We start from the raw sequence: 13,928 nt of genomic DNA, 5'->3' as shown, positions 1-13,928 counted from the left end.
AGCCCACGCACTGGTATGTAGCTGGGTCGTAACCCCCGAGTCTCGCCTGACTGCGCTTGTCCTCCGGAAACGTTTCACCTATAAGTGAAACAACTATTTTAACATTAATTTTAAGCATATAAATAAAACCGTGTAACAACTTCTCATATGTTGCTCAATTGGGGTGTTTGAATATACCATCATGGCCTACTTAACACCAAGAGCATCCCCATATTTTTAGAATAATTTTTCGATGTCCCACGCCCTCACGGGCCGGCCAAGGCACGGCCACACATAGGCACGTGCCTGGCATATGGACGGAATCTTTAACGGCGTTAGGGAATATTCCGTTAAATAACAACATATTCCGTCTAAAAACTAACGGTGATACCTGACACCGTTAGTATATTCCGTCAAAGTTGATGGAATATTCCTTGTCTTCTTCGGTGGTCCTCGCCGGAGCCGCCGCCGGCCACCGTCTGTTACGCTAGAAACTAGAAAAACTTCAAATTTCAATATCTTCTTCAAAACTCAACCAAATTCCATGAATTTTATGTGGATTTAAAGCTCTCAACAAGGAGAACAAATCCTTACCTTTTAGAGGTCCTAAATCCGACGAAAATGGTTAGAAAGTCCCTCGAAATTTCGACAAAGTCTACAACTCAGTGAACCATCGTGTCCCGATGTCTAAAACATTTCAAAATGACTCCAAAGTGCTAGGGAAACTAGGGAAGCACCTTCTTAAGCCTCAAAACCAATTAAATCACCCACGATCACGTTAGAGTCATTTTAACTCCTCACCGGAGTTTCTAAAATCCAAGGGTTTCGGGGTTAACTCGCTTAGTAAGTGGTATCACGAGACTCTAGAGCTCGAAAGGAGTATAAATAGGAAACCCTCGAGATCGATCCGTAAGGTTTTGATGGTGTTTGAAAGTTGTAGAACTCGGTTGTACGGACGGGAAGGAAAGATCGAGAAGAGAGGAGGGAGAAGGGTTTGCACGTGTGTATGTATGTGTGTGTAGTCACGGGTTGGCCAAAAGAAAAAGAAATCTCAGGCCCTAATTGGGCTACTATGAGAGAAAGAAAGAAAGAGTTTTAGGATCCAAAAGAAGTAAAACTAACCCAAAAATCTGATTGGGCTCCAAAGAATATCATTCCACCCATTTACTAATTCGTTTACTCATAACTTTTCCGTTACGAATCCAATTCGACCCTAACTCGTGTCAACACGGTCGTGATGGTGCATACAATTTAATTACGTCAGCGAGAAAAATACTTTAACACTATATACATACATCGACGTCACTAAGCCTTGAGGGCATAATCGTCATTTCCACACATTCGAGGATAAAATATACATTAACTCGGGACGGGTTGTCACACATTTGGATTGGTACAAATTGATACAAGAATGAAAATTTAAGATAGACTAAGACTCTAACTCATGATCAAAGACGTGTTGACATTGAAAAAAACAATGGTTTATCACAAGTATTATGATTCCAAACGAAATTAAATCATACCTGAGAAATTATGTGCGACTTCACTTTCACCTCTTCTCCTAGCCATTGACGTGGTTTACAGGTTTTGTTTCACTCTTTGCATTCAAGCTTATTTTATGTGAAATCTTATTTCCGTTAAACACTAACTCATACTAGATGTCTATGGAATGGGATGTAATTTGCATTAAAATGATGAATTTGACCCCCTATGTGATAGTCATGTGAGTTTATTTAACAGAAGACTAACGGAAGTTTGGATTTGGATCTCAATTGTTAACAAGGCTCACCACGAGAGTTTAATTAAAAGTGTTTTCACCACAAGGGTCACATTGAAAATGCCGTGTCACCACATGGACCACAAAAAAAATTTGGCCTTTTATTAAACAAAAGCGCATAAAAATACAACGATATCCAGAAAGACCCTTAAGTCTTGTGACTTATTTTTCTGTTTTTTAAAATAACTGATAAGATTACATAAAAGATTCTCGGCGGACTTTTACTACCACATTAATCATGATGCATTGATTTGGAATAATTAATTCGGTTGTTGATCATGATCAGACCCTTCGAATCTTGGACTTGAGAAGTTTTTCTAGCTCTGGAGTTATATTAAGGGATATTCGCAGCACCTCCGGTGATAATGCTCCCAATGCTGATGTCTTTCCAGCTAAGTCTTCCACGACAGACCTGCAAATATAGTACCAATTAGTATTTCCTGAATTAGGAGGACTTACATGACATAATTATACCGCTGATATAGCATCCTATACTAATTGCATAATGTCATGTGGATAGAAACTAACACTTCACGTTGTATAATTGGTAAGGGACGCTATATTAGCGGCTTACTCATGTCACGTATAATATTTACATGTGTGTTAACAAATGTATCACTTTCCTGTGTCCAAATAGAATCACTCGCACTACAGTATCGAAGTGATTTCATTAGGAAAAAAAAGGGTACTAAAATGAAAGCAGTGGTGTTGTGACAGTTCAATGTGCTTACTGAGAACTAGTCATGAGAGCGAAACACTCCAACCCATTATGTCCTGCAAGTTTAGCAACCATGAAGAACGTTGGTACCACAAGCAGCTGCCCGGCAGTTACCTCTGCGTCCAACAAACGTTGACCGTTAACACCCACGATCTGTATCCGGCCACTCCCTCGAGCAACATAAATCACTTGGACTGTGGAATCGGCTGTGTAGATTGGAGAGCTGATTGCGTTGGCCTCAAGTTTTGTGAGGTTAACACTTAACCCAGCTTGTTTAAGAAAAGGAAATTCCTTTTCAGTTAATGTAGTTGTACTACTAGTACTGATGTTGTGAACAAATTTGTCCGTGAGTTTTAGATTGGGGAAGGGCATTTTGGCCTTTTCATCTTGACCTAGCTTGATGATCAAAACCCCAGTCTGGCTTTTGGTGATGCCATCAGCTTCATCCTTGGTGATGTTGAAGGACTTGCTGACAAATTCTGTTGAGAAACCTGCAAGTAGACTTAGGGTTCCGGCAATAAAAAAGTACGAAAATTGACCGGGAACATGGGCTCCGGCAGTTTCACCCATGAAAATAACAACAAGCTCCTCGGAGTGATCAACATTGTTGAACCACCATGAGATTGTTCCAACTGGTAATGGTATCACATCTCCATTCTTAACCCTAACCACCACCTCCTCTGATGTGTTAGGGAAGACCATTCCAACTAATCCATCATTACCTGCATCACAATTTGGTGCTAGTTAAGATCTTCAAACTTCTTTGTTCCCCAAATAACAAATCCTGGACTTATAATTACTGCTTTCATGCGCGAACCTGAATCTTAACTATTGATCATGTTGATTATTTTGGTCAACCTGATCGATCAGGTAGATTATCGTAACAAGGACAATAGGTAATGCTAAAATCTTTGAACTTCTATGATCCACTAACAAATATAACTACATATTGTTATCTTGTCAAATTGTGAATCTAAACTATGTACAGATTATATGGGATTTTCTTTGTCAACTTGATTATCGCTTGAATGTGTGGTTCAGATTCATAACAAACTATGATATAAGCATTATAGTCTAGCAACTAAAGTATGATTTGTTTTCCATCATATTAACCAGTTATGTAACAAGGGCATTGATGAATAAAAAAGAAACTTCTGTATTCCACCTTTTTTAATCACATGTGCGTGAAGAAAGATTTTTTAGTGTGCACGGATGGAAAGGAACACCACATGTTATTATATAAATACAGTTAATTACGTAGGTAGTTGTAGGCTGTAGTTAATTAGTTATTAATTACCTTGAAGAACATATCCCAGTTTGGAGGAATCTGCATGGTGAGGAAGAGCGAAGCCATGAGGTTGAAGAACAAGCTTGCCTGCACCAACCTTGGCCTCAGCAAGCACCGGAACATCTGAACTCGACCAAATGTAATATGCTCCTCCATCTCCTTCAAACAACTTCTGGGCTGACTTGGGTGTTAAGTCCATCCCATCCATTGATAAAATTATTTCCTTGAAAAGAAATCATCCAAAAAGCCAAATCAACATCTGTTTTTAATAAGCTTTTACAATAAGACGATATTTTTTTAACCAGTCTATTCTACGAGAAGGGAGATTTCAAAATGTCGTATGATGAGTCAATATTATATTATATATTTCACCCTATTCTTAGTACAATTTGGTAATTATTTTGGTAGAATTTTGATACTTTGTTTTATATTCTCAACGTAGGATATTAGACTTCCTCTAGAGCAAAACATGACTAAACGGACGAATTTTGGAGTGATTCAAATTGGAGGACGTTCGTGTGTTTCTTAGCTTGTTTGTATCAAAATCTCAGCAATTTCTACCAAGCGGTTATTTTTTGGAGATTAAATGAAGAAGCAGTGCGCGATGCTGGAAATTGAAGTTTCTGGGCTTAAACTGCGGTTTTGAAGCTCAAGATGACCTCAGATGGGTTTGTGGCCTAACCTAGCTACATACTAAACACAAGAGCCCCCAAAAGAGACGAAGAGCCAAGGAACGTAAGTAAAAGAAAGCATCTTGACCACAGAAAACAAAAGCATACAAACAAAGCGATAGAGCTAGGCAAGAAAATATTACCTTTATTTTACCGAAGTACCTTTAAGTTTCGTGAGTGAAGACAGATGAGCTAAGTACCTAGAATTTTTTTCAGCAAATTAAGCCTATGACTAAGGATATATATAGAGGAAGTTTGGAGTCGACTACATATTTTGCTTCGGTCACATTTTCCACATTGACTTTGGTGGCATATGCACAAAATCGAAAATGCGGGACATGTGGAAGTTGTGTTACATTCCTAAATAGTGAAAGATGGAAATTTACGTCCTTATGTGATGGGTAATGTTAGGGAGATAAATTTTAAATTAAATTTTGTAAATCAAATAATGTGGTGGTTGATGATTGGATTGTTATTTAAGTGTTGGTTAACGTGCTTATTTCCTATTGGTAACACATCATTTGATTTACAAATTTGGTTTAAAATTTTGATCTTCGTAACATTATCCGTACGTGATACATTCACAAGTGAATATACTAAACAAACATATACACCACGTGTCATAATACAAGTGAATATACTATGTGTCGCGACAACCTTTATCAAGAGACACTGAAAGATATATGTCATTTTACTTATATTATGATACTTGATGTACCGATACGTATTTTGGGTACATAAAAAAATCCCCGCCATTGGAGAGTGTTAGTTTTGTTTGACTTGGTAAACAAATACAACCCACCAAATATGAATATATTATGAACATTTTATTATTATTATTATTATTATTATTATTATTATAATTAAAGAATTAAGTACCTGAAACTCCACATTTTAGTGCCATTCCAAATTGATCACATCCTTTTTAAACATTTCAAACAAGTACCTAACATATTGAAAATGTCGCATCTGTTGAGCACTAGTTAAATTTTTGTTAAATTAACTAGGGCTTCCTTTGTCTCCAAAATAATAGAAGGTCATGGAGTATTGAACATTATAGTTTATATTAAAATTTAATGGAATTCAAAAAAATTTATGGCCACCACCAACTAACGGTCACCACATTCCCATCAGGTCATTATCTCCAAACTCAAAGCACAATCACCAACTCCACCCTACAATTCAAGCCGCCAACATAAAAAAGAAGGTTATGGAAGTTGCTAAAATGGTATGGACTGCCATGATGCAGTCACCACCATCTTCACCGCCCACAAAGAAGAACTAGAAGCTTTATGAGCTGAGAATCGGCGATTAAGGAAATCACATGAGTATAAACAAGCTTCTTAAAACCCTATCTAAATTCTTAACCCTATTATTTGTTAGGAGATCGACGTCCTGATGTAATGTCAATCTGGGTCCATTTTTTATTCAATTTAATACTAGTTTGATCATTGGGTTTCATATTATATAATCTATGTTTGAAATTTAGATTTTGAGGCAACAAATACCAAGGCCATGGCTAAAGGGTAAAAAAAAAATGGCCTGATTTAGACAAAATCCAACTCCAACCAAAGGCTGAGCTAAAAATCAATGGAGCTCACCAGACCAAAACATAGCCAAATGGGCATTAGGCTGGCCAAGTTTGGCTTGATAGCCAGCACCTTTCTCTCTCTTCCTCTCTCGTCCACCCATTATTTTCATCACTATCTCCCATCTCTCCCTGTTTTTCACCCTTCTTCACTTTCTCCATTTTCCACCCTTGTTTCGTTTCTTCCTCCCTTTCTCTCCATCTCTTTCCTCCCGATTTCCCCATCTCTCCATTTCCTCCCGATTTGCCCTTCTCTCCCTTTTCCTCCAACTCCACTACAACTTTTCCCTCTCCAGGCCACCATGGTTGGAGATTTAGTTTATATGTATTTGCATTTAACATTCGTTTGTTTTCTGTCTGAGCATTTTGTGTCTCAGGTTGCTCTGAGCTTGGTCTCAGTCTTTCCTAAGTTTATCTCAGATTTGTTTTCTTTGCCTTGTTCCCCTTCAAACGTCGCTCCTCATTGTAAATCTGCTACTAGCTACCCTTTTAAAGTGCATTTTGCACTATTTGGTAGGATTATGGGAGCTCTCCCAGCGCAAGTAGCTTGCCTACCCTTATTTTCCGTTCATCCATTTGGTTCTTTGGCCCTTCTTCCGGGTGGTGGTGATGGATCTGCGGTGGTGGTGCGGCTGTTTTGGTAGAGGTGGCTATCTAGATTTTTCAATTTGGTTTTTACTTGGCTATTTTGGACTCTCTTTTGGGGTTGTCCTTATCTTGTATTAGCGCTTTTTCTTTAAATGAAATTTACTTTGTTTGTCCAAAAAAAAAAAAAAAAAAAAAAAAAAAAACTTATTTCAAGAATATAGATGCAAAAATTCTACGTTTGGGTAATACATATAAGGCCATTAGTAAACTGTAAAAGCTTAGTGTGTATTTATAAATTTAGAATCATTAGAATAAAAAATTAATCTTTTTTTATTATTTGTTGAAATGCTTGTGATAAATCATTTTAAGTTGTCGTCTGGTGAAAAAAGTTGTCTTTCACATGACACTTAAGCAATAAATTCAAAACTAGTAAATTCAAAGAATAATTAATATAAATAAACTATTGAAGAAGCTATGTTTAGCTCATTCGGTTGAAGATGATATATGAATATGACCTAATACTATTTATTAAAAAATAATTTCTTACAAGGCTATAATTATGGACTGAGCTATGTTTAGCCCCTTCTGTTAGAGATGACCTAATGTGGACCATGGTGGGTTTTGAATATAAAGGTGGGGTTGCGTTGGTCATAGTTTGAGCTTGGAGGTGGCGAGGGCTTGATATTTTTCGATCTTCATTTTTGTTTTCTATTGAGCTTGGAAATATATAAATATATATATTAATTTGAGTAATGCTTGATAGACTAAATTTAAAAACTAAATTTGCAAACTAAATGATGTGTCACCAATATGAAATAAGTATGTTAATCAACACTCAAGTAATAATCCAATCATTAACTTCCATGTCATTTAATTTACAAAATTTAATCTACAAATTTAGTCTTCCTAGCATTAGTTTATTAATTTACACCTACTTTCAATGGTTTCGAATAATGTGACTACTAGCTTTTTTTCTTAATTTATGTGCGTTATTTTATTCAAATTTTATTTATCAGTTGTAAAATACTAACTAAACAGTTTAGAGCTCACAAAAACCATGAAGCCAGCAGATACGTTCAACTGCTCAAAAATCGAAAATCAAATCAAATAGTAGAACTACTTCGGTTCAGACTCAGCTCATGTTTGATTAATTTTGTTGAGAGAGAGAGAGAGAGAGAGAGAGAGAGATGAGAAGGAAACATATAAAACGTATGAAGAAAAGAAAAGGGGAAGAGAAGAGCAAGGGAAAAGAGACGAGAAGAGAGAGAGAGAAGGGAAGAGGAGAGCGGACTCGTAATATCTACTATTATAAAGCCAAGTCTTTGCTTTGGTGCAACATGCTTCAACAAAAATAATTGGACACAAACGCCTCTGAGAAAAAAGAAAACTCTTTTTGTACGATCTACAAAATTACTACACATGTACTTGTGTGAATCATTTATGTGCGAGCTACAAAAAAAACTTAGAGTAAATTAGGCTAAAATCAACTGGAATTTATAATTATGAAAAAGAAGAAAAAGAAACGTCATTAGACGCTCAAACGTTGTGTCATGCTTTTTAATTTAGACGGACATCTCACGTTTCACTTCTATATGAGAGTGTGTCAACAATATGATGAATATTGCGAGTACAATTAATGTAAAAGGAAATCTTCTTGTGTGAATGTGTTAAAGGAGAAGTTAATTTATCTGGACACAGAAAACCGAAGCCTACAAGCAAGGAGATATAATACAAACAGGTGTGAAAATATCACCCTTAAGTTTCGTGAGTGAAGACAAATGAGCTAACTATCTAGGGTTGCCTCCCCTCCAATTTTCCTCCTCTATCCCCTCCTCTTACATTTTTGTTGTATTTCTCTCTTTATAAAGAAGACAACACAAGATGTTAATGTAGCTTAATCGTGGTCATTCAAATAGAAGAGGAGGAAGGGGAGAGAATCCTAGTTCCTTAGAAAATGGCCTCTCTTTTATTGTTATACATTGCATCAAGTTGTGAAAATTATTTGGAAATTTGTTTAAAGCGATAAAAGTTAGAGAATTGAGTCCCGAAGCAAAGATATGACAAAATAATTTAAATAATAAGAGAGATTTTTTACGTGAATATCATCGAAGACTTTGATGATAAAACCCAAGAACTAATAATAGGTGGTTAAGTTGAGATAATATCAATGCTATTTATGGTGGACCATGATAAAGTTTATCAATAAACACATTCAAAATATGTTTTTCACAACGTCAAAATTCTTTCTAGCGAACGATGTGGTTGATATTTTATGGATCAAAGTCCCCATCCACCACCCCCCATGTACGTGACAAAAGCATGTTGGACCCGTCATATAGTTTTGCCCCCATCCCCCATGTACGTGATACAGACGCCTCGAGTTCCCAAATGCATCACGTCGTTGTGCCTCTTACAACACATGATGTACCGGTCCGGATACATGGAAAAAAATCTCCTCAAGTGGACAGGACTAGGTACGCTGTATTATTTGCTTCACTGCCGTGTGTATAAATTATCCCTCAGCCATAACGCAAGCATTTGGAAATATATATTAATTGACACCTACTTTCAATTGTTACGAAATTTTATCTTAATCTATATGCGTTATTTTATTATATTTTTTATTTATCAGTTGTAAATCTAAAATATTAACTAAACAATTTAGAGCTCACAAAGAGCATGAAGTCAGCAGATTTATTCAAATCCCTATAAACATGCTTAAACACTAACTAATCACAGGAGAGAACGGTTTGATTCGATTTGGTTCATCCCAAAAAATCACAAATAAAATTAAATAGTATAACTAGTTCGGTTCAGATTTAGCTCAGTTTGATCAGTTTTGTTCGATTTGGGGAAGAGATGAAAATGGAACACTTAATGTGTAAGAAAAAAAGAAAAGGGGAAGTGAATAGCAAGGGAAAAGAGACAAAAGATGCAAACGAGAAGAGAGAAAGAAGGGAAGAGGAGAGCGGGATCATAATCTTTACTATTATAAAGCCAAGCCTCTACTTCAACAAAAAGATGCCTCTGAAAAAAAAGAAAAGAAAAGAACAACCTCTATTTCCGAGCTACGTGCAAATTACTCCAAATGTCCTTGTGTGAACTGTTTATGTGCGAGCTACAAAATATTTCCGGTAAATTAGGCTAAAATCAAATATTGAGTTTTATAATCACACAAAAAGAGAAAAAAAAAACGTCATTTAGACACTCGAAGTTAGCGTCACACTCTTTAGTTTAGACAATGTGTCTCACATTTCATTTTATTTGAGAGTGTCAACAATATGGTCAATTTGTAAATACAATTATCGCAAAAGGAAATCCCCTTGTGTGACTGTGTCAACAAAGAAGTTTATCGTTGTTACGCTGTATTCTAAAGCTAGAAAGAGAGAAAAATGAAGAACCTACACAAATGAACATACAAAAGAAGAAAAGCTTAATGATGAACCTTTTGAATCTCTCGTTGTGTTCAGTGAAAACCGAATTCTTATGCGTCGTTGATACAGGAAGTCTCATGTTTTTGTGAGGTTGGTTGGACCACAGGCGCAATACGTCATTGTCTATTGGTCCCTTGTAAATTGATATACATTGCATATATTTGGTTGTGAAAGTTATTTGAGAACTTGTTATATGAGAAACACGTTCAAAATGCTCCTCATGAGAGAAGTCTGGGCCAAGGCCATTGGATTATCTATGGCTTAGTTTTTCCTCAAAGGCCATTGATGGTCAGCAAGCATTGAGGTATGGCCACTGATGAACCACATACTCCATCTCAGCGGAGTACAACAGTGTAATCGTTGTTATTATGCAGAAAGTCAGAGTTGTTATGTTGAAAAATATTAGTATTGTAGATTTATTTTATTGTTTAGGATTTTTGTGATTTTAGAATTTAGTTCTAGCTCGTTTTAGATATTTTTTTTTTATTTTTAGGACAAACAATAGATTTGTTAGATTAGAAAATCGATGGGGTTCAAACTCATACCGTGGTGCAAAGGCAACTCTCTTCTCCACCACTGTGGCAGAAGGCCACTTGGTAGATTAGGTTTTCATTTCCATGCCTTTTAGAATTAGAGTTAGTTTCTCTATAAATAAGATGTATTGTTATTCAGTTTAAAATAAGTCAGTCACAATGTAGTCATCCGATTTGTAGTCATCATGACTTTCAGTCAATAAAATTATATTGGGTAAATTACACTTTACCACCTCAGGTTTGAGGTCTATTACAACCTCATGCAACATCTTCAAAATATTTCACTTTCATACCTCAAGTACTATTTTATTTCAATATAATACATCTGTTATATTTTCCATCCATTGATCCATTAAGAGTTGATGTGGCTGCTACATTTGTGCCACATGTCTGCCAAATTTGTGCCATGTGACAAAAAAAAATTTATCTATCAAAAAAAAAAAAACCTTAATCCCCAAAACCCCACCCCCACCTCCCCACAACTTCATGTCCTTCTTTCTCCATCACCACCACCCATCTCATACAACCACCATGCCAATCCTCCCCTCCCACTACAGCAACCACCTCCATCTCCTTCATCCTCACAACCAAACATTCATCACCGCCGACTTTGATAGCATGGCCTGGTTAACTGGTGGAGGGACTCGAGCTCCGTGAGAAGATCATCACCGGATTTGGAGGTTCTGGGTTGTTCGGCGCATCTGGGCCATTGACTGGTTGTCGAGGTCCAGATTTAGGGATTGCTCGGGTGGGGTGCATTGGGGGGGGGGGGGGGGGGGGTTGCAGGGGAGGTGGGTGCGGGGTGAGATGGGGGGTGGGGGTGGGTTTGGGTTACGAGGAAAGGGTTGGGAAATATGATAAGTAGCGGAGATAAGGGAGGGTGGGTGCGAGTTGCAAAGGAGAGAATGGTGTGTGGGGTAGCAAATCTGAGAGAAGGGAGAAAATGGGTGGGGGTGAAAAGGAGAAAGGGCTCGGGGAAGGTGGGGGTGGGGGTAGGGTGGTGGGATGATGGTCGGGGGGAATAGGTTTCTGGGTTTTCAATTTTTTTTTTAAATAATTATAAATAGGGTAAATTATTATAATATTTTTAATACATAATTTTTATTTTTTATTTTTGCCACGTGCCACAATCTAGCAGCCACATGGCACAAATGTGGCAGTCACGTCAACTCTTAACGGATCAATAGATGGAAAATGTAACAGATGTATTATATTGAAATAAAATAGTACTTGAGGTATGAAAGTGAAATGTTTTGAAGATGTTGTATGAGATTGCAATAGATCTCAAACATGAGGTGGTAAAATATAATTTTGTAGTCAGTTTCTTCTTCGGTTTGTTAGTCAGTTTTTTATTCTTTGTATATTCATAATGCGTATTATGATTTTCAACTTATTTAATATGTGGCAAGTTGAACTGTGGCCTTTTCCCCATATTCTACGGTGCCATCAAATGTCTACAAGTTTCTTAGTGGATCATACGGTTGGCATTTCATGCACCTATGCTAAAGAGTGTTAATAAATAGTTGTATGTGTAATAACATGAATAAATTGGTATGCGACGATCAGGCCAAAAAATTACTGAGCATGTACTTGTTTGAATATGTTCGAGCTACAAAATATTTGAAGTAAATCAGGCTAAAATTAATTATTGGAATTTTTAATTATAAAAAGAATACATAATGTTATTTAGAAACATAAAACTGGATGATTTTGTATAAAATCAATAAAAATTTACAAAATATATCAAAAATATTTATGTTAATTATAAATAGATCAATCATGTATTGTGATACTTAAATCCATTTAAAATAAACAAAAATTACAAAATATGTCGTTACAATTGGCACTCACTTCAATTGACTCCCATTTTCTCATTTTTTTTTTTCTTTCACAAATGGTCCATGAAATTTGACTCACTCCATCAATGTAGTCCCTAAAAATGGGTGTCGAAAATTAGTATGATCCTCCATGATAATTTTGTCAAAATTTATGTTATGTGCTGATGTAGCATATTATTTGTAATTTGTAAATCATTCTAAAATTAACTATTTGGAATTTGTAAATTAAAAAATATATACCTATTGCTAGAAACACAAAATTAATCACATTATTGACACCCTATTCATTCTTCCACTTCCTCCATCCAGCTTTTATTTTATGGTTGAGATCTTCATCTAATTATATGCTATTTTGCAAAAAATATCCAAAATAACGAAAATGTTCACTCTTTGATACTTCCTAATCTCTAATCTTCACCCCTATCTCGTCTGGGCCCCCATTTCACCGAACCTGCACATCATATACTCTATGTTTGACCTACTTAGGTGAAGACTTTTATATTTCAACACTTCCCACCAAAGGTTAAGCTTCAAATTTACTGCCTCCTACGTTTCATCTATCAGCACTATATCATATGTGAAAAATGTACACAAGGGATATCACTTTAATATGTCCCGTTAACTAGTCAATTACCAACGCAAAGGTAAGGACTTAAAGTTGAGCCTTAGTGTAGCACTATGGTATGGGAAAGCTTTCAGTTTGTCCTCCATGAGTTCTTACTGCAGTAATTACTCCATCATACATATCCTTTATTGTTTTGCTGTATGCTACTCATACCTTTTTCTTCTCTAGAATCCTACAAAGAATTTCTCTTGGGACCCTATCATACGCTTTTCCTAAATCTATAAAGATCATGTACAAATCTTTTTTCATATTTCTATATTATTCCATCGATCTTCATAAGAGATAGATTGCCTCCATTGACGAGCGCCTTGGCATGAACCCGAATTGATTCTCTAAGGCCTGTCTTTTGTCTCAGTCTATGCTTAATTACCCTCTCCTAGAGCTTCATTGTGTGACTCATTAACATAATACCTCTATAGTTCATGCAATTTTATATGTCATCCTTATTCTTGAAGATCGGCACCAAAGTGCTTTCTTGCCACTTATTGGGCATCTCCTTCATTTTTAAAATCTTATTGAAAGGGTTTGTGAGCCATGTTACACCTGTATCTCCCAAGATCTTCCACACTTCGATCGGTATACCGTCTGGACCCACTACTTTTCTGTGCTTCATTTTTTCAAAGTTACAACCACTTCCTCTTTCCTAATTCGGCTGTAAAAGAAGTAATTCTACACTCTTTCAAGTCACTCAACTCACCCAAAAAAGTACTCATGTCATGTTCTTCGTTGAAAAGATTATGAAAATAAGCTATCCATCTGTCTTTAACCACGTTCTCCGTACCCAGAACATTTCCATTCTCATCTTTGATGCACCTTACTTGGTTAAAGTCTTGTCTTCCTTTCCCTTGTTCTGGCCATTTTATAGATTTTAAACTCTCCTTCTTTGGTA

General features: G+C 36.3%; 1 protein-coding gene across 1 annotated transcript; it reads right to left on the bottom strand.

The window, feature by feature from the left end:
* Positions 1-1,834: 1,834 nt before the first annotated feature.
* On the bottom strand, positions 1,835-3,985 carry LOC137718641 (cocosin 1-like). Its single transcript, XM_068458190.1, has 3 exons — positions 3,772-3,985; positions 2,488-3,196; positions 1,835-2,168 (listed from the first exon to the last, which is right to left on the bottom strand). The coding sequence occupies exons 1-3, from the start codon at positions 3,968-3,970 to the stop codon at positions 2,039-2,041; spliced, it is 1,038 nt and encodes a 345-aa protein (XP_068314291.1). The 5' UTR covers positions 3,971-3,985; the 3' UTR covers positions 1,835-2,038.
* Between the last annotated feature and the right edge of the window lie 9,943 nt (positions 3,986-13,928).

The sequence above is a fragment of the Pyrus communis genome, chromosome 15 (genome assembly GCF_963583255.1).
Source record: "Pyrus communis chromosome 15, drPyrComm1.1, whole genome shotgun sequence".
Lineage (NCBI taxonomy): Eukaryota > Viridiplantae > Streptophyta > Magnoliopsida > Rosales > Rosaceae > Pyrus > Pyrus communis.
The sequence above is the reverse complement of the archived record's forward strand: the minus strand, read 5'-3'. Positions and strand labels throughout refer to the sequence as shown.